The following is a 19,899-nucleotide window of genomic DNA, read 5'->3' as shown; positions in this document are numbered from 1 at the left end:
TGATTTTATTAGTGGCTATAAAGTGCTTAATATACAAACATTCCTTTGAATATCTGGAATTATTTTAGGACTTAACTGAGTGGCAGAACAAAGTCCGTAGCATAACAATAGCCCTCTAGTTTGGTGACTTTCGTCTTGTTGTTTCAAAATTCATGTCATTAATTTATCGCGTCGTGAGTGAACACTTAAATGTTTATGTAGCATGAAACAAAACTTGCAAGTAGGTTGATTAGGAACAGTCCTATGAGGAAAAGAGGTTTTAATCTTTTTAATTAATCTTTTTTAGATCCATTGATCATGAACTTTGTATTCAAGACAGCAGACACTTGTCTGTGGCATTGACTTCATGATTAAATTAATTTCGCTTTTTGCAGCTAATTTCCCTACTTGGCGAATATTGCTTCACATTGCCTTTCAAGAAGAAATTACGCTTTCAGAAAACATACTATGCCATCTGCTAGACCCAATTTTAAAAATTCCAGACTTTATTGCAGAAGTCTCGTTTCTTCGGCAATTAAGACAAAATCAGTGTGTTACCATCTTCAGTTGATCCGCATGAACAAACTGTAACAAGATATTTGCATAAAAGTGCAAACTTTGATTCATTATATAAACGTTGGAAAGAAAATGGATGCAAAAGAAATATCGTTAAAATTTCCCGCTGAAGGGATTGAACGTGTTAAACGCAACCGAAGTTTATTCCTTTCAGCCGAAAGCAGACTCAAAGCATCACAGTTTAAGCCAAGGAAATCAGATGTATTCATTGTTACTTTTCAAAAATGTGGCACAACGTGGATGCAACAAATTGTACATCAGCTGAAAACAGGAGGAGATATGAGTTTCGATGAAATTTCAGATGTTGTGCCATGGATTGAATTGGCTTATGATTTACAATGTGACCTTCATCGTGAACAGATTTTCCCCCGGTAAGAGAAAATATATTATTTATTAATTTATTTAAGTGTTTGTTTTGTCCCAAACATCTTGCACAATCGGAATTTGAAGATTTTATGTTCTAGGTACGGCAAAACAGAGTAAACCATGATAAAGTTCACTCATTTTTTATAGATAAATGAAATTTCAGCCTTTCATAACAAATATTAGCGCAGGTTTGAGAAATTAGCTAAATAGCCACAATCCGCAATCATACATTCGTCATTCATGCATCACATTCTTTTATTATTACTATGCAGTATACAACATATAAATTACGAAATCACTCATGATTTACTTTATTTGTTTCGGTTATGTTCTATTTTTTTGATTCATCTGACACATGTGAAGTTCATGTGTTCAGAAGAACAAAATACTTTTTTTGCGAAATTGTTTAGCGCTAAATTCATTCTAATTACTATTCTTGACGTCTATTCACTCGACCCAGTCCTTTTCCACGACCTATATATTAATGAATCTTGATTTAGCGTGTGTCTGCTAAGATTTTTTCAGGGCATGACGTCACAATTTAGAAGATTTTTAATGTGGGGGAGTGGATAATAAAAATGTTAAATTGCGCACGCAAGTTTTTTCTGTTGATAAACATTTGTAACGAACAGAAAGACAATTTGCGAAGAATACCTAATACTAGCAGTAGTATGTTTTTTAACGGCTGCTGATTTGCATCAAGGCGATTCACTCGGTTCGAAAAGCAATATGCTTTCATGTTGTTATCGGCTGTTTTAATGGCACGAATATTTCATTGACCGCATCACACATGGTGGCAAAAGTACATTTTATAATAATACCAATAATATGGCTTTATCGAAGGTTACTGATTTGCATCAAGGAGATTCACTCGGTTAGAAACGCGATGTGCTTTCATGTTATCATCGGAACTTTTAACGGCAGGAAGATTTTATTGACCGCATGGTGGACAAGAGTACATTTAATGTGTTATTACAAGTAGACAATAAGTAAAAGCTCTCAATAGTGACTTTACAGCTCCAGAGCCAAGAAATGTTTCATGTAGTATAACTGCTTCAGCATCTCAAATGATTTTCGTTTTAAAATATGTACGTTTGTGTAATGTGATGCCCAACAAAAGCACCGAACTGAGGCTGCTTTTCTCTATACGGGATTCGCTCATCACGACATCTTCATTTGCTTTAAAGGGGTAACTGTTCGGAGTAAAAGCTTATTAAGTTGATAGATTTTGTCTATTTGATTGTGTTTCTGACGTTGAACAATTTCATTGCCTTTTAGTACAAAGAAAATTCAACCTGCTACGATAGCAATCCGGTATAGTGTAAACGGGGCCTGAGAGTTGTAGTACAGCCTATTATGGAAGAGTATCTATCAATTGATAACCACAACATGACCTTGAAATAGACTGACACGCACATATCATAATTATACAGCTATAAATATTTCGGCTTCATAGCTACTGGACCACAACGTACACAAGAGTTTTAGACGAATTATAAAATTTACCAGGACAACGCAACTAATGAATTAACAGGGAAGTTTTGCTTTGACATGTTAAACTCTGTTGACTCTGTTCATTTACAGAAGGAAATTTTGTTCGATTTATCCATGAACGATGATTTTACTCTTTACAAAGCGCTTGAACAACAAGTGATGATATAGTATTTATCTAATAAAAACGGTTTTCGTTCAAAATTGCAACAAATTTTATGTTAAATTTTTCGAGGACGTCACTATAATGGTTGCAAGTAAAGCACCGGATCTTGTGCTGGTGAGCAACAAATTGAACAAAATACAGAAAACATCCTTTAAGCTCCAGTTAACATGATTTAATTGGTTATTGGCTGAGTTCTAACTTTCATGTCAACTGCAACATATACATGTAAAGATCAATAATTTAAATGCAGCAATTGCTTTGCCACCGCTTGTCTTTAGCATGCAAATTTTGTAAAATGAACTTTGGAATACTGCTCGTCAATTATTCCCAATTTAATATTAGCATATTATACATACATACAGTGTTACTTCTTGCATGTTCTTCTATAAATTGACTTAGTTATATGAGAATTTGAAAATAAAAGGTGATACAGTTACTTTGTCTATATTAAGTGACAACATATACAAGATATTGCAGTTTGTTGCTCATCATAACAATTGTAAAATTACTGTGGTTTTGTCTATTTGGTATTGTCTCGCTTATAACAGATGATAAATGATAGAAAACACCCAAAAGCAATTTGCAAATGGCACCTTTCGCCTATTCGGTGCGAGAGGCAGCAATTACCTTGCGATAGTAACGCCTAGTTGAGTAATAAGGCAGCGAGAGTAAAATGCAACGATGTTCGATAAATATTTACGTAATACAATTTGCATCAGTTGATGAACAAGCCCAGTTTTCGGCAAGTTTGCGTGAATGAACATTCATTTCGTATTTGTACTTTCATTGATTACATGAAAGTCGACAAAGTCATACAGTGGTACATGACTTTCTTATATTGTTCTAAAGCACTCCACAACAATGATTTTTTCAAGGACAGTATAGTACACTTAATTTCTTGTAAAATGCTCCTTACCGAGGCAGGTGTGTGCGCAACTTTCAACTTTACTGTCGTATGTTAAGACCAATACACCAACACGTAGTGTATGAGTTTGGAAGAAAGATTAATAAAAAGGATAGTTCGGTGCATGAGAAGATCAGACTATTAATTATAAATGCAAAATAGAAAAAGAAAACATGTCAATCATACGTTAGTGAAATATACATATAGAAAGCCAATACATCTTGTTTATTCCGTCCAAAGATTTGTGAGTATGTTTCGACAGTCATAAAAGAGTGTAGTTAGACCAGAAATTCAGAGCAGGCTGCTAAATAAACAGCCCAAGCCAAGTACTTGGCAAATACGGCAAGACGGCAAATTAAATACCAATATTGTTCACATTCTATATAAACTCGAGCTTACAAAATCTTCAAAATATTTTTCAACAGTGTCAGCATAAACGAAAAGCGTTATAATTAAAGAAAGTTTTTATTGATTTCGAAATATTCTATATCCCCTAAGGGCCTGTTTATATGGAGCCGAGTTACCGGGTTGAGCGAGTTAGGGGATGTTTACATAAATCCGTAATGAGTTTCGATCCGGAATGAACCCATTCCACTTTAAAAAAAATCCTACTGCATGTTTACATGAATCCGTAATGAGCTACAACTCGATCCGGATCGAGTTCATTCCTATTTTCATTCCGGATGGAAATTTAATTTTACCTCATGTTAACGCAAATTGAGTTTCATTCTGGAATACGATTGTGATTAATGACGAAGCGCGCATGCGCTATGCGTAGTGTCTTCTAGGAAATTGAAGCTCATAAGCAAATAAGGTAGCTGCCTAATGGGCTAAAATGAGTGCGAAGAAAAACAACAATTAATTTCATGGATAAGTGTTAAGCTGTATTAACGCAGGAGCAACAGAAAAAAAACGGTTACTATAATGTTTATGTTCTCCATCTTCAAAATTCAAAATTCCTGCAAAGTGTCAACCTTGTCTTTATTTCCCATGTGAACACGGATTGACATCACGTTTCAATCGGGATTGAAAGTCATTCCGGATTCATGTAAACACCTCCTTACTCGCTCAACCAGGTTTGACAAAGTGATCTGTTTATATGGCACCGGGTAACTCGGCTAGTACTTCCGTTCATTTGTCTTAAATGAAGTTTGGCTATGCTAACTTTAAGTAAAGGCGCGAGATTTTAAAAAGCCTCGCAGTTTCGCAGCAAAAATGGAATGGGTGGAAATAAAATTGAAAATTATGATATGTGTATGTTTGTGTATAATAATGCTGCAAGTACAAGGCTTAGTACGCATGCGTACCGACAGAGCAAATTTTCTCGCCTCGCCGAATTACCCGGCAAATGCGTTCATATAGAAAAATTCATCCCGCCTAGCCGGGTAACTCGCTTACACAAACCGAGTTTCCGGCAAGGCGAGTTATTCGGATGAGTCATATAAACGATTCACCGGGAAATGCATTCATTTTATATTCTTTATGTTCGTTACAAATGTTTATCAACAGAAAAAACATGCGTGCGCAACTTAACATTTTTATTATCCACTCCTCTACATTAAAAAAATCTTCTAAATAATGACGTCATGCCCTGAAAAAATCTTAACAGACACACGCCAAATCGAGTTTTAATGAATATATAGGTTGCAGAAAAGGATTGGGTCGAGTGAATTGACTGTCAAGAATAGTGAGCTGCCACGCTGATGTTCGGCAGCAATTATCAATGAACATATACATAATTAATGTCAAACTATGCGTTTAACTGTTTCAGAGGAAACTGAAAGAAATCGGGCCGCAAACATCACAATTGAAAATCAGCAACATGACTGTCATCCCTGTCGCCTGTCTATCTAGACTGCCCAGTCTTGGTTGATAAATTTTCTAAAAAAATTGCGTACTCAAGCAGTTTTTGCTCATAGTTGTTCGGATAATGGCTGTTTAATACTTTTGTTAATTTTCGTGGACTTTAACCCATTTTTCAGCTCAGAATTTGATAAAAAAGATCGTCGGTCTTGCAATTTGTATATAAGTCATATTACAAAATAGAGATGTGTACATCTTGTGACGTCACGTCCCATTTGTAAAAATTCGCATCCGGTGCCGATCTTCAGCGTAGTAATTAGATAGGTTATACTTCACAGAAAACGCTGAAATAATCACCAAAAAGTTTTTTTTGTTGTATATTTTGTGATGTGTATTTTGTACTCGGCAAAAAAAGAGGGGGTCAAATTTCGTCGGAGCTGCACATTAATATACAGCAAAATGGTACTTTCGTGGCAAGTGGCCACCTTTTATGGCAAGTGACGTAGGAAGATCGATAATCATGGAGCTGATATTCATATATTCATGATATACAGAGTTATTTTCTTTTGAAATCCATTGTTTACAGAGGATTATGACATCAATATATGAATATGAGCTCCCCCAATTATTAATCTTCCTACGCCCTTGCATACAACACTGTACTCCGAGCACTTTTGTTATTTTTTGAAAGACTGGTTAAACGAGAAACTAGTTTAGGCCAAACATTGCTCATACGAAATTAACAAAAATAAATAATAAATAATGCTTGCAACCAACTGTCAACTCAACACCTTTTATTGTTCAGGACTCTACTAACATTAAAATGACTCTTTTTTGACACTGAAGATTGTAATATATTGATATAAAACATGATTAATATGCATTTATGCTAATTTTTATCTATATAAGAAACCCGTAGTCGTGTACATAGGGAGTAGTCTGACTGACAGAGTCAGAGACGTATTGAGAAAAATAAAGAATATTACATGGTGTCAGGAGTAGGATCGCAATAATGAACGATATGAAAGGACCAGGTGAACTCAATTTTGAAACGGCAAATTTATCAGAAGTTTGGTCGAAATGGAGGCGGAGTATACAGTATTACTTAACCTCGACATGTAAGAATAAAAGCAAAGAAGAAAAAGTCGCTATCTTTATGTGCATGATCGGTCGACAAGGACAAGACATCAGAGATACCTTTAAATTCGAATTAAATAAAGATGGCTTAGAAATAGTGACAGTACCAATACTATTTCAGAAATTCGAACAATATTGTAAACCACGGAAAAATTTAATCGTGGAGAGACATAGATTCTTGACAAGAAATTCAGAAAAAGTCGGAAAGCATCGACCAATATGTAACTGAACTTAAGACCTTGGCAGCAAGTTGCGAGTGGAGTGAGATCAAGGAGGACCTTAGTTGCAGCAGAATTGTCAGTGGTATCATCTCAAAAAGAGTCAGGGAAAGACTTCTTCGAGAACCCGAATCGAAACTCACTCGAGCGATTGAAATGTGTCAAGGGGATGAATTATTGTCGATACAACAATTAAAACTGTTCGATAACGAGAATGAAATCGATTCCATCCACAGTCCTCGTCATCCACGACGAGAAAACTTCTCTAAAAGGCAGCACGTTGATAAAAGGCAAAAGGAAAATTGTGATGAAAATAACATAGAAAAGAAATGCATGCATTGTGGAAACAAACATCCTAAACAAAAATGTCCAGCGTTTCGTCGGCAATGTAATAAATGCAAGAAATTCAATCATTACGCCAAGATGTGTCGCTCAAGTGGAAAATTAAACTCGATTGAGACAAAGGGATCTAATAATGGATCTAATTAAGAAGAAGTAAGCGACGATTTCCTATTCCTCGATACAATACAAGCTGCCGTAAACGAAACAAGAATCAATCACAATCAAGCGGAATATGCAACACTGTGCGTGAACAATACTGAAGTCAAGTTAAAACTAGATACTGGGGCAGAGGTGAACGTCATCCCAGTTAAAACATATAAATCCTTACCAAGCACTACAAGAATACCGTTACAAAAGCCAGCAGTTAATCTCATCGCATACAACGGCAAGCCTGTTCCCGTTAAAGCTGTATGTACTCTGCATTGCAAATACCGAGAAGAAGAGTACGATTTGGAATTCTTTATATCAGATACACCCAGTGAGCCTATACTCAGTATAGCAAAGCCTGCAAAGAATTAAACCTCGTCAAGTTTATTCAAGGACTGAAATCACAAGTATCCGATGAGAGCGCGTCAAAGTCAACACAACATGCTTCTACAGATGAATATTCAGAACAAATTCGAACCAAATATGAAGATGTATTTACAGGTCTTGGCTGTCTCTCAAAACTATATCACATGAAAGTGGACCCTGATGTACAGCCGGTCATACATCCGCCACGAAAAGTTCCACATCCTCTGTGAGAACATCTAGCAAAAACCCTCGAAGATATGATGAAGCAAGGAATTTTGGTTAAAGTCGATGAGCCGTCGAATTGGGTCAATTCGATGGTTGCTGTCGAGAAAAAAGATGGAAGTTTAGGCATCTGTATTGTTCCTCATGACCTCAATAAAGCTTTGAAAAGAGAACATTATCAGCTTCCGACTATCGAAGAAATCATTGCTCGAATGCCAGGTGCATGTTTCTTCTCGACGTTAGATGCAAGATCGGCTATTGGCAAATACCTCTGGATGAAGGAAGCTTCAAGCTCACGACTTTCAATACACCGTTTGGGCGTTTTAGATTCACCCGAATGCCGTTTGGAATTCGAAGTGCTCAAGAAGTGTTTCACAAAAGAGTACATGAAATCTTTAAAGATATAGCTGTGGTCAAAACAGACATTGATGACATTCTTGTTTGGGGGGAAACACTTGAAGAACACGATGAGCGTCTCAAGGAAACACTGGTCGAGCTAGAGAGTGCAATCTAAAGTTTAAGCTAGAAAAATGTCACTTTAGAAAATAGAGTGCGGTGTATATTAGACATCAGCTCACACACAAAGGTGTCAAACCAGATCCACAGAAAATAGAAGCAATCGTGAACATGCCACAACCCGAAGACAAGAAGGGAATTCAAAGGCTTCTTGGTATGGTTAATTATGTTGGAAAATTTGAACCAAATTTATCGGAAATCACTTCACCTTTACGACAGTTACTTAAAAAAGACATAGCGTGGCACTGGACCGAGAGACATTCTCTGCTTTTCAAGAGATAAAGACCTTACTCTCAAGTCCACAGCCTAGCATCTTAGCATATTATGATGTAATGAAATCACTTTATCTTCAAGTAGACGCCCCGAAATCGGGACTAGGAGCAGTATTTATTCGTTCACACAGTTCGGTGAGTTTCTTAAAGTTTGAATTTCATTTCCACATAGCTACATGTGAACGTCGTTACAAGTTCATACAGATTTTTCACAGCCATATCCTGTTGTTTTATCATAATTCTTTTGTTGAACACCAATGGGACTGCTTCCTCCACTTTTATGTTGATACTTAAGGAACAATTAGAAAACTTTCTGAAGGCTACTTATAGATGACACAATATTTGGCAGATATTATACACGGGCCTTGGAACACTGCTCCTAGTCTACTTATTCAATCAAATAGACCAGTAGCATACGCTTCAAGATCTTTGACACAAGCAGAAAAGATATGCACAGAAAAAGAATTGCTAGCGGTCGTGTTTGGGTGTAATCATTTCTATCAGTATACTTATGGCAAGCATGTCATGGTAAAATCGGATCATCAGCCACTGGAAACCATCAGCAAGAAATCGTTGGATAAATCACCACTTCGCTTGCAAAGAATGCTCCTGAATTTACAGCGGTTTGATATTGAGGTAAAATACAAACCGCGAACTGAATTATACATAGCAGGTACGTTGTCCAGAGCCCATTTGTCAAATTGCAAATCAGAGGAGAAAGCACTTGATTTGGATTATCAAACGATTGCTATGATCTCAATGCTACCATTGTCTGACGGCAAATTAAGAGAAATTAAAGAAGAAACTAAGAAGGATGAAATGATGAAAGAGCTAGTGAGAGTGATTACTGAAGGTTGGCCGAATGACAAGAAAAATCTTTCAAGCTTCTTAAAACCATTATGGAGCTGCAGAGAAGAACTGACAGTAATTGAAGGTGTGGTGTTCGAAGGAGAAAAGATCTTCATTCCACCCTCACTGCGAGGAAGTGTTTTAAATAAAATTCATCAAAGCCACATGGGCATTGAAAGTAGTAAACAGCGTGCTCGTGAGCTGGTATACTGGCCAGGTATAAATAAAGATATTCAGACAGTTGTTGAAAATTGCTCAATTGATGCTAAATATAGATGCAGCAATCAAAAAGAGCCTATGTTACCACATACAATAACTAAATACCCATGGCAGATTGTGGCAACAGACATGTTCTATTGGAATAATGATGACTACCTTCTGTTTGTGGACTATTACAGTAGATTCTGGGAGATATTTAAAACTACCAACACAAAGAGTCCTGCAATAATAGATAAAATGAAAACACTCTTCGCACGACATGGAATTCCAGAAATCATTAAATCCGACAATGGTCCACAATACTCCTCAAAAGAGTTTGCTGAATTTGCCAAAACGTGGGTGTTCGAACACATAACGTCCAGCCCAGGTTATCCACAATCAAATGGTGTAACGGAGAAAACGTTACAAACGGCAAAGTCCACTCTAACGAAAGCTCGAAGAGATAATCGAGATTTAAATTTAGCCATATTAGAGCAAAGAAATACACCAATTGATGACATTGGATCACCAGCACAATTAAGCAAGGGAAGAAGACTTCGATCAAATATGCCATCCTCGACAAAGCAACTTATTCCAAAAACAGTGAATCCTGAAATCATCCAAATAAAATTGGAAAAGAAGCAAAAACAACAGAAAAAATACTACGACAGATCATCGAATCCCTCGAAAACTTCATTGAAGGTGAAAATATTTATGTTGAAAGAGAAGGGAAATGGAAACCAGCCGTTGTCATAAGCAAAACGGACACCCCAAGAAGTTATAATATGAAAACATCTGAGGGGGCAGAATATCAACGAAATAGAAGACATCTGAGGAAAACTAATGATCAAAATTTCCAGTCTCCCCTTCGTTTGCAATCAAAGAAAAATGAAGCAGACACAAAAGAACAAACACAACTTAAAGAAACAAGAGTAAAAGAAGAGCAATCGACATGTTCAACTGGAGCGACTTTATCACCAATGAAGAGAAGATCAGGATGTATCGTAAGTAAGCCAATGCGATGAAAAGACTATGTTTAACCTTTAATATAGACATTTATAAAATCAGAACATTAGTTACATTACATAGGGAATATTTAGTTATCGTTTATTTAAACTAGAATGAAATTAGTAGAAAAATCAGACAGAAAAATATAAGGATAATAGTTTTAAAAAGGGGGGTTGTAATATATTGATATAAAACATGATTAATATAAATTTATGCTAATTCTTATCTATATAAGAAACCCGTAGTCGTGTACATAGGGAGTAGTCTTACTGACAGAGTCAGAGACGTATCGAGAAAAATAAAGAATATTACAAAGATGACTACCGCTAAGGTTGTCGAAACGTCAGTGAACATCAACAACAACAATTCTTCTCAGGACTCTACTAACCTGGACGATCTACATCTACAGAATTGTATAATTAAGTTGAATCTGCGCATGCTCGAATTTTTTCGTTGGAGTGATAGAGCGAAGCTATTGTGTACACTCAGTGGCGAAGGCATTCTGATCTTTTACTCCTACAACGCTAATTTCTCATCAAAGTTAGTTATCATTTCTTTAGGAAATTAATGCCATTCATTGTTTTCCTACTGGTTAGAAAAATATTTGCATTGCAGGAGTAAAAAGCGAGCTGGCTTCGCTACTGTGTCCATTCAATAACTAATGATATGATAATTCAATGCTGTGTTATTTTTGATCCTTACTGTAGATGCTACAAGACCCATTTTAAATACAATGACTGTCCTAAGGGGTCCAAGTGCATCGTGATTTACCGAGAGCCACGTTGTGTTTTGTACAGCTATTACAACTTCTTACAAGGATGGATGATTCAACCTCCTGGTAACGTCACAATCGAGGATTTCATTCACGAAATATGTTTCCCAGCTAACTCCACGGCGAATTACTTCGAGCATTTCATGACTTGGTGGGAGCATCGAAATGATGAAAACGTCCTGTTTCTATTTTATGAAGAAATGAAGGAAGATTTGGAGAAAACAGTTCGTGCTGTGGCCAAGTTCATGGGGACGTATGACGAAAAGAATATCAAAACAGCAGTTAACATGAGCACATTTGAGTTCATGAAGGAAAATGCCACAAAGTTCAATGGAAACTTCTTACGCAATCATCGCAACTTGTCTGCATGCTCATATTATGACGGCATGAAAACATCAGATAGAGTCGTAACAGGATCAACTACGAAGGCTCTACGATTTCTTCCGAAGCAACTGCAAGATGATGTTTGCAAAAAATGGAAAGAAACGATTGGAAACGTTGCAGGCTATGATAACTACAACGATCTCAGAATTGACTTCAGAAGAAATAATCCCTTGATAATCGGTTGAACTGGTTTACACTTTGTCTTTTTTGTTTGCTCAGTCAACTAGAATATTTGATGTAAGATGGTTGTATTGTTCTGTTAGCACATTTGAATTTTGCTTCCACAAACCTCACAAATTTTTTGAAGGTTCGATCTCCATCTCAGGAAATTTCACTGATTCTGTTTTCCTACAAAACACAAAGTCCCGTGTTTAGTTTCAACAATGTAATATTTCCTCCATAACTTAACTGGTCATTCATGAACTGTTTTTGGTTTGGCTTGAATAATCGTATCGAGATGTGGAATCAATTAAAAAAATAGGACTTGATATTTATCTCTTATTGACTGAGACCGAGGGAAACAGTGTGGTTTGTTTAGGTTAATGCAGTCAATAAGTGTTTTGTTTTATACCAATTTTTAAAGAGAAAACTGACAACAACTCAACTCGAATAAACGAATTACCCAAAAGAATATATAGATAAAATAGAAAAAAAAGTACTTATTATTTCACTCTTGAGCTACTCGCTAGGGAAACCGCTTAATTTCTTTACTCTCGCGTGACACACTCTCGACCAAAGAGACAGTAGGAAAAATGAACTTTTAAAATTGTTCTAGAACCTTTGAATAGAACAAACTATCTTATTTATAGGCAATTAATTATCTGAAAAAAGAGACTGAATGGCAAAGGTTCAATGTTCGAAAATATATGTTAGCCTTAAAATTTTTCGTAATATGTTTATTACTCGTGCTCTGGAGGGGCACGAGTAGAGGTTTCGGCTCGCGGTGTCGAGAAATCGACTTTGTTGATCCAGAATACATTGCGCTTTCACAATATGGCGACTACAAGGAGTGACAAAACATAATTCCTCAAAAATACAAACATTGAAGCCATCCTTTTACAAACAATACGAAGGATGAAAAATATATGCGCACAAAAGATAAAGCTACGCCACAACATAATGCATGGTGCGATATATACTTTAAATTCCTATATGAAAGTAAGAAATATCAATATTTTGACTGATTACAATTTTTGATCAAATAAATGGCCGGTGGCCCGATCCAAACACATGAGAATATTGCTCGAATTAAGAAACCGTAAAATCACTCTCCCTCAGTAAATTTTTCTCGCACTCTTTCATGTTTTCATCGGATGGTCAAAACGGAAATTATTTGATCACCAGAACACGAGTATACGCCTAAGGAGGCATCTTGTTCATTTTAAAAGGGATGAAGATATACGTTCAGATAAAGAAAAAAGTAATGTTTTTTGGTTTAATGTTTTCAACAGTAAGGCCGCGTAACGAGGCTTTTCTGAAGCGATAGAAACGAAGCAAGACAAAGTTAGACGCGATGCAGTCAAGAAATATTACAAAGTATACTTATTAGCTATTAATACTATAGTTTCTCATGCAATCACAGCTGAACATGCGCTCGTGACTTTTGAAAGACTGCAAATAATGCTCGTCCTTCGGACTCACGCTATTTCGCTGCAGTCTTTAAAATACTCACTCGTGCATGTTTATTCGTAATTGCACTAGAAACTATACTATTACAAACGCTAGCTCGGTGGGGTACTTCATGTAATTTTGTAAATGGTTTGAACCCGGGAGTATCGTTACATGTTTGTAAATGTAGATCGTCCAGGCTGGTATAGTCCCGAGAAGGACTGTTTTTGTTGTTGTTGACTGACGTTTCGACAACCTTAGCGGTAGTCATCTTCAGAGTCATTTGACAACATGTCATGTAATTTTCACAACTTCGCCGTGCAAAGTACTCCGGTAAAAAATCTCAGAAACCTCAATTTTTGTCGCAGTTAGCACATTTGCGAGAATAGTGAACAATTAATGTGCTAACAGAACTGATCAAAACCTCATGAAAATATGGTTTTGAAAACGCACGAAGTCTAATGAACTCGAAAGCTAAAAAAACACGTTCATAAAGCGTGGAAAATGTAACAACGGTGTTTCCACTTTTTTATTGTTTGCTAACAAAACTGATCGTGCCGATGGAGAAACACAATCAACAAATGACCGATTTTCAATAAATAATCCGAATCTTCAAACTAAGAATTATAAAAGCTGCAATCTCTAAAAGCCGGAATCTCTAAAAGCCAAAATCTTTAAAAACCGATATCTCTAAAACCAGGAATCTCTATAACCAGGAATACTAAAAGCAGAGTCCCAGTAAGGATGTGCATGTAGCTACACATACCGCTTGATTCACAAAGCTAAGGGGAGAAACGTGATGATGAAGATAACGCGAAATCCTAGCCGGAGGAAGATTGAACAGTCTTTCAACTCTGACTAAAAGCCGGAAGAAGTTTTAAATCCAACTTCTCTTATGCATGTGTGTGAAGTTAGTCTACGAAGGTGGTGCATAACAGATGCATTACACACTCGTTTTGACGTAGGTAAATTACTATATACTTATAGCGTAATTCACATTTAATTAATAATCTGTGACTAAAACTTCTTTGGCTCATAATCGTCATGTGCCGTTTGCCTGACGAACTATTTTAGTTTCACACCACTTTCATACAAAACCGGACTTATACGCACACTAATCGACAGAGCATACAAACTTAACAATACGAACAATGGCTTTCAACGAGACATGAAAAACATCACATCCACTCTTTTACGAAACTCTTTCCCACTACACTTTATTAACAGAACCGTAAAACGATATCTCGACAACAAACAAAGCAACAATCTCAAACTAGACACCGAAACTCCTGACACGACGATCACAACCAACACAAATGAAAATTCCAAAATAACAACTCTATACTTCAAACTACCATACATCGGACATTACTCACGACACACACAACGCAGACTTACAAACATTATGAAACGCTTCTGCACAGATATTGACATTCGTTTACTTTTCTCATCATTCAAAATCAAAAACCTTTTCTCATTCAAAGACCCAATCCCTGATTCAATTAAATCTATGGTGGTACATGAATTCAATTGCGCGGGATGTAATTCCCGATACAAATGTGAAACTTCGCTCCATTTATCACCCAGAATCAGGGAACATACCACAACAGACAAAAACTCTCATATCTACCGACACCTTAAATCTCACTCATGTAAAACCAACTATTCACCTCTTGCTTCAAAATCATCGACACTACCAACACCTCATTCGCCCTTAAAATCAAAGAAGCACTCCACATTAACAAAACTAACTCTGACCTCAATGCTCAAGTATTTAAATTCAATACAATATTTAGTTTATAATACGCTCGGACGCTTTCCATTAATTTATCTTATTTCCTTTTTATTGTTGTAATTTATGTATCATATTACTTTTATATAAACCTTGTATCATTTATTATTTCACTGATACTGAAGATGGCATCATGAGATGTCGAAACATGTCTATTTTCGATAAACTAAATCTTATAGTGGAAGCACTGAATTTGAGATAGCCGCTTAGCCACTTGTAGGTACAAAGTTCATGACAAACTTTTACTTTTTTCTGCCCATTTCGCTACTTGGGCAAGGCGGATAATGCTTCGCATTGACTGATTGATCTTCAAGAAGAAATTGCGCTTTCAGAAAACAAGCTATGCCATCTGCTAGGCCCAATTTTAACAATTCCAGACGTTTTTAGAAGTATCGTTTCTTCGGCAATTAAGCCAAAATCAGTTTCTTCCCATTTTCAGTTGATCCGCATGAACAAACTGTAACAAGATATTTGCATAAAAGTGGAAACGTTAATTCATTATATAAACGTTGGAAAGAAAATGGATGCAAAAGAAATATCGTTAAAATTTCCCGCTGAAGGTATTGAACGTGTTAAACGCAACCGAATTTTATACATTTCAGCCGAGAGCAGACTCAAAGGATCACAGTTTAAGCCTAAGGCATCAGATGTATTCATTGTTACTTATCCAAAATGTGGCACCACGTGGATGCAACAAATTGTGCATCAGCTGAAAACAGGAGGAGATATGAGTTTCGATGAAATTACAGATGTGGTGCCGTGTATTGAATTGGCCTATGATTTACAATTTGACCTTGATCGTGAACAGAAATACCCCCGGTTAGTAAAATAACACACACATGTTGCGTTTATATATGTTCTTTGAGAATGAAGTCAAATCGATGCCTACTCTTGTCAGTTATACAGTAGAACTTGTATTGTGACCGTTTAATACAGGTTGACCACTTAATACAGGTCTTTAGGAAAATCACCAGACGGGCTACGTGTAATATTTCATACAACTAAAGTTGAAACAATCGGTATTGTTCCTTAACATATATGCCAAACAACCATACTATATAAAGCGGTTTTTGTCATAGTTTGAACTAGAAATTAAAAATAGTATACATAAAGATGCCACGGCTCAAACTCCTGAAAAATAATCAATGGCAAGCGTGTCAACAGAGAAGGTGGTTATAACTTTTAAATTCCATGCGTATATCCCTTTCTTGGAGATTTGTAAAATCGTTTACGTTTTACGTTTTGACATGTAATTAGATAGGAGACATGTTCCTGAATAAATATTTAATTACATATTTTATTATTGGGTGTATTTTCTTGACCTGACCGCTTAATACAGTTTGAAAACAATGAAAAATTAAGTTTGGGTATTAAGTTAAGTATTTATACTATGAAATTTTCCGGACTTTGCCATATGACCTCTTAACACTGGGTGACCGCTTAATACGATGCTGCTTAATACAGGTTCTAGTATTATTTACAATAGATGTTTACATCAAACTGTTACGAAAATAACATTGAGCTGTCTGCTGCTGAACCGATCGGCGTCATACGATTGAGTTCAGAGAGGAATTAGTTTAAATCGGCATGAATGTAAACTCAGATTAATGTTCAGACCGGTTTGAAATGGAAACTACGTATGCACACAAAAGCAAAGTGCAAAAATAGAACCAAACAATTCTCATTAGCGTAACGCCCTCGCCGGCCGCTTAGTTTTTGTACATTGCCTTTGTGCGAATGCGTTGTGTTCATTTCAAACCCTGTCTGAACGTTAGAGGAAAAATTCATGCGGGTTCAGTCCGATCGGTGCTGTTCGCATAGTAATGCTTTCCAACTGTGATTCTTACAACCGCTTCTTACAAAATCTTAACACAAATATTTAACTACGAGGCTACGAGCTTCATTTATCTATAAGGTGATAGTTAATGAGGGCAATGGCCGAATTGACTATCCCATCATGAAATTCAAGAGCAAATAATCGAATTGTTTTACTAGGATCATACTGGTATTCGTATAAAGAAAAGGGTCGTTATAGTTTTCCTGTTTTTATATGCATTTGTTATTGTTGACGTATGTTCATATTGAAAAGCGAACGACTATTGCTCAATGCAAGTTTAATTATGCTTAATTCATTTTTGTTTATTTTACCATTAAATATGTTAAAGTTTTATTAGTGGCAACTATAATATTATCTGGAATTGCGTTTTTAAGTAAACAAGCAAGTTCATCATCAGAAACCGATAAATAAAACGCGAGACGGCAAATTCAGCAGCCATGTGTTCTCACTACTCGCTATTTATTGCTTTGCTACTCGCTATCCATTGCTTTGCTACTCGCTATCCATTGCTTTGCTACTCGCTATCCATTGCTTTGCTACGCTATCCATTATTTGCTACTCGCTATCCATTCTATCCATTGCTATCCATTACTTTGCTACTCGCTATACATTGCGTTGCTACTCGCTATCCATTGGTTTGCTACTCGCTATCCATAACTTTCTGCTTATCCATTGTTATCCATTGCTTTGCTACTCGCTATCCATTACTTTGCTTAGCTGCGTTGCTATCATCTTTGCTTTGCTGCTCGCTCATATCTGCTTTGCTTTATCCATTGCTTTGCTATTACATTGCTTTGCTATCTATCCATACTATCCATAGTTACTTTGTACTCGCTATCCAGTAGCTGCTCGCTATCCGTTGCTTTGCTGCTCATCATTTTTGCTACTCCTATCCATTGCTGCTTTTCATTGCCATTTCTACATCTCGCTATCCATTGCTGCTTATCCATTACATATCGCTATTTGCGTTACTCGATCTCTAATTATTGTTGCTTATCTGCTACTCGCTATCCATTGCTTGCTCTATCTTGCTCTATCCATTCTATCGCTATCTTACTTTGCTATCCATTGCTTTGCTATCATTGCTTATCCATTTTTGCTGCTATCTTACATTTCCGCTATTCTTGCTATTTATTGCTTTATCCATTGCTTTGCTACTCTATCTTTTTATCCGTTCTTTCGCTATCATTGCTTTGCTATATTATTTTTTATTCCATTCATATCTTTTACTTTGCTACTCATATCCATTTTATAATGCTCTACTGCTATCCATTCTTTGCTACTCGCTATACATTGCTTTGCTACTCGCTATCCATTATTTGCTACTCGCTATCCAGCTTTGCTATCCATTACTTTGCTACTCGCTATCCATTACTTTGCTACTCGCTATCCATTGCTTTGCTACTCGCTACATTGCGTTGCTACTCGCTATCTTTTGCTTTGCTACTCGCTATCCATTAGTTTTCTACTCGCTATCCATTGCTTTGCTATTTGCTATACATTGCTTTAATTGCTACTCGCTATCTATTGAAAATTAGATGAAAATTAGAGTAGCCAAAGAAATTAAATCATTTGCAATCAAATACTTTGATGATCCTACTAATTAAAGTTAGAACTTGTGTTTTCAACTCCGTGGTTTTTTCTTTCTTAATGCTTCATACATTATGTACCTATTCTGATCATAAAACAATAGGTTTTACTGTAGATATGTATAAAAAACTACATAGCGCATGCAATATGCCTGCTCATTAAAATTCTGGTTTCACCGAAATAGCAAAATGCGTTAGCCAGTCTATTTTCTGATCAGTTGGTTTGACGCATTGCAGTCAAAGCGAAAGTCTTCGTCGATTGGACAACTGCAAAAAATATTCCACCAGGATGAATAAGTTGAATCTGCGCTTGCTCAAATTTTATTGCTAGAGTGAAGCTAGTCAATTGAGTATTTTCAATAACTAATGACTGCTATGCTGTTTTAATCCTCATTTTAGATCCTATAAAACACATATGCAATACGATAAATGCCCTAAAGGTTCCAGGTACATCGTGATTTATCGAGAGCCACGTTGTGCTTTATACAGCTTTTACAGCTTCTATCAAGGATGGCTGATTCAACCTCCTGGTGACATTACAGTCGAGGATTTTATTTATGAAATATGTTTTCCAGCTAATTCTACGGCAAATTACTTCGAGCATTTCTTGACTTGGTGGAAGCATCGAAATGATGAAAACGTCTTGTTTCTGTTTTATGAAGAAATGAAGGAAGATTTGGAGAAAACAGTTCGTGCAGTAGCCAAATTCATGGGAACGTATGACGAAAAGAATATCAAAACAGCAGTCAAAATGAGCACGTTTGAGTTCATGAAGGAAAATTCTGCAAAGTTCAATGGAAACATCGTACGCTATCATCGCAACCCGTCTTTACTCAAATTACTTAATGGTATAAAAGCATCGGATAAAGTCGTAACAGGATCAACTACAAAAGCTTTGGAAATCCTCCCGAGTCAACTGCAAGATGATATTTGCAAAAAATGGAAAGAATTGATTGGAAAGGTTTCAGGATATGATAACTACGATGATCTCAGGATTGATTTCAGAAAAAATAATCCCTTGATAATCGATTGAAAAATAATCGATTGAACTGATTTGAACTTTTTCTTCTTTGTTCGTTCGTTAAGCTAAAAGAACATTTGATTTAAGATGGTTATACATTGATGGATACATTGACGTTAATCGAACGTTATTTGAGGGAACCATAATCATATATATTCTTCTAGCGTGGCAAATTTCTTTTGAAAACGACGTCACTTGCGAAAGAAATCAGCCAGGCATAACAGCAAATGTATATGCTCCTCTCATTGAACGTTGAGTTGACGCCAGTGATCAGTTATGTTGATTAAAATGTATTACTCATCCACAGTTTTAAAAAATATAAAATGAAACATCCTC

At 36.3% G+C, this 19,899-nt stretch overlaps 2 protein-coding genes across 2 annotated transcripts; both read left to right on the top strand.

Moving 5' to 3' along the window:
* Positions 1-301: 301 nt before the first annotated feature.
* Positions 302-12,597, top strand: LOC124448595 (amine sulfotransferase-like). Its single transcript, XM_046999554.1, has 2 exons — positions 302-926; positions 11,268-12,597. Exons 1-2 carry the CDS (start codon positions 628-630, stop codon positions 11,899-11,901), a joined length of 933 nt encoding a protein of 310 aa, XP_046855510.1. The 5' UTR covers positions 302-627; the 3' UTR covers positions 11,902-12,597.
* Positions 12,598-15,253: 2,656 nt separating this feature from the next.
* On the top strand, positions 15,254-19,899 carry LOC124448596 (sulfotransferase 1B1-like). Its single transcript, XM_046999555.1, has 2 exons — positions 15,254-15,935; positions 18,942-19,899. The coding sequence occupies exons 1-2, from the start codon at positions 15,637-15,639 to the stop codon at positions 19,573-19,575; spliced, it is 933 nt and encodes a 310-aa protein (XP_046855511.1). The 5' UTR covers positions 15,254-15,636; the 3' UTR covers positions 19,576-19,899.

This window comes from Xenia sp. Carnegie-2017, unplaced genomic scaffold (assembly GCF_021976095.1).
Source record: "Xenia sp. Carnegie-2017 unplaced genomic scaffold, XeniaSp_v1 HiC_scaffold_23, whole genome shotgun sequence".
Taxonomy (NCBI): Eukaryota; Metazoa; Cnidaria; class Anthozoa; order Malacalcyonacea; family Xeniidae; genus Xenia; species Xenia sp. Carnegie-2017.
This window is presented reverse-complemented; position numbering and strand designations above follow the sequence as displayed.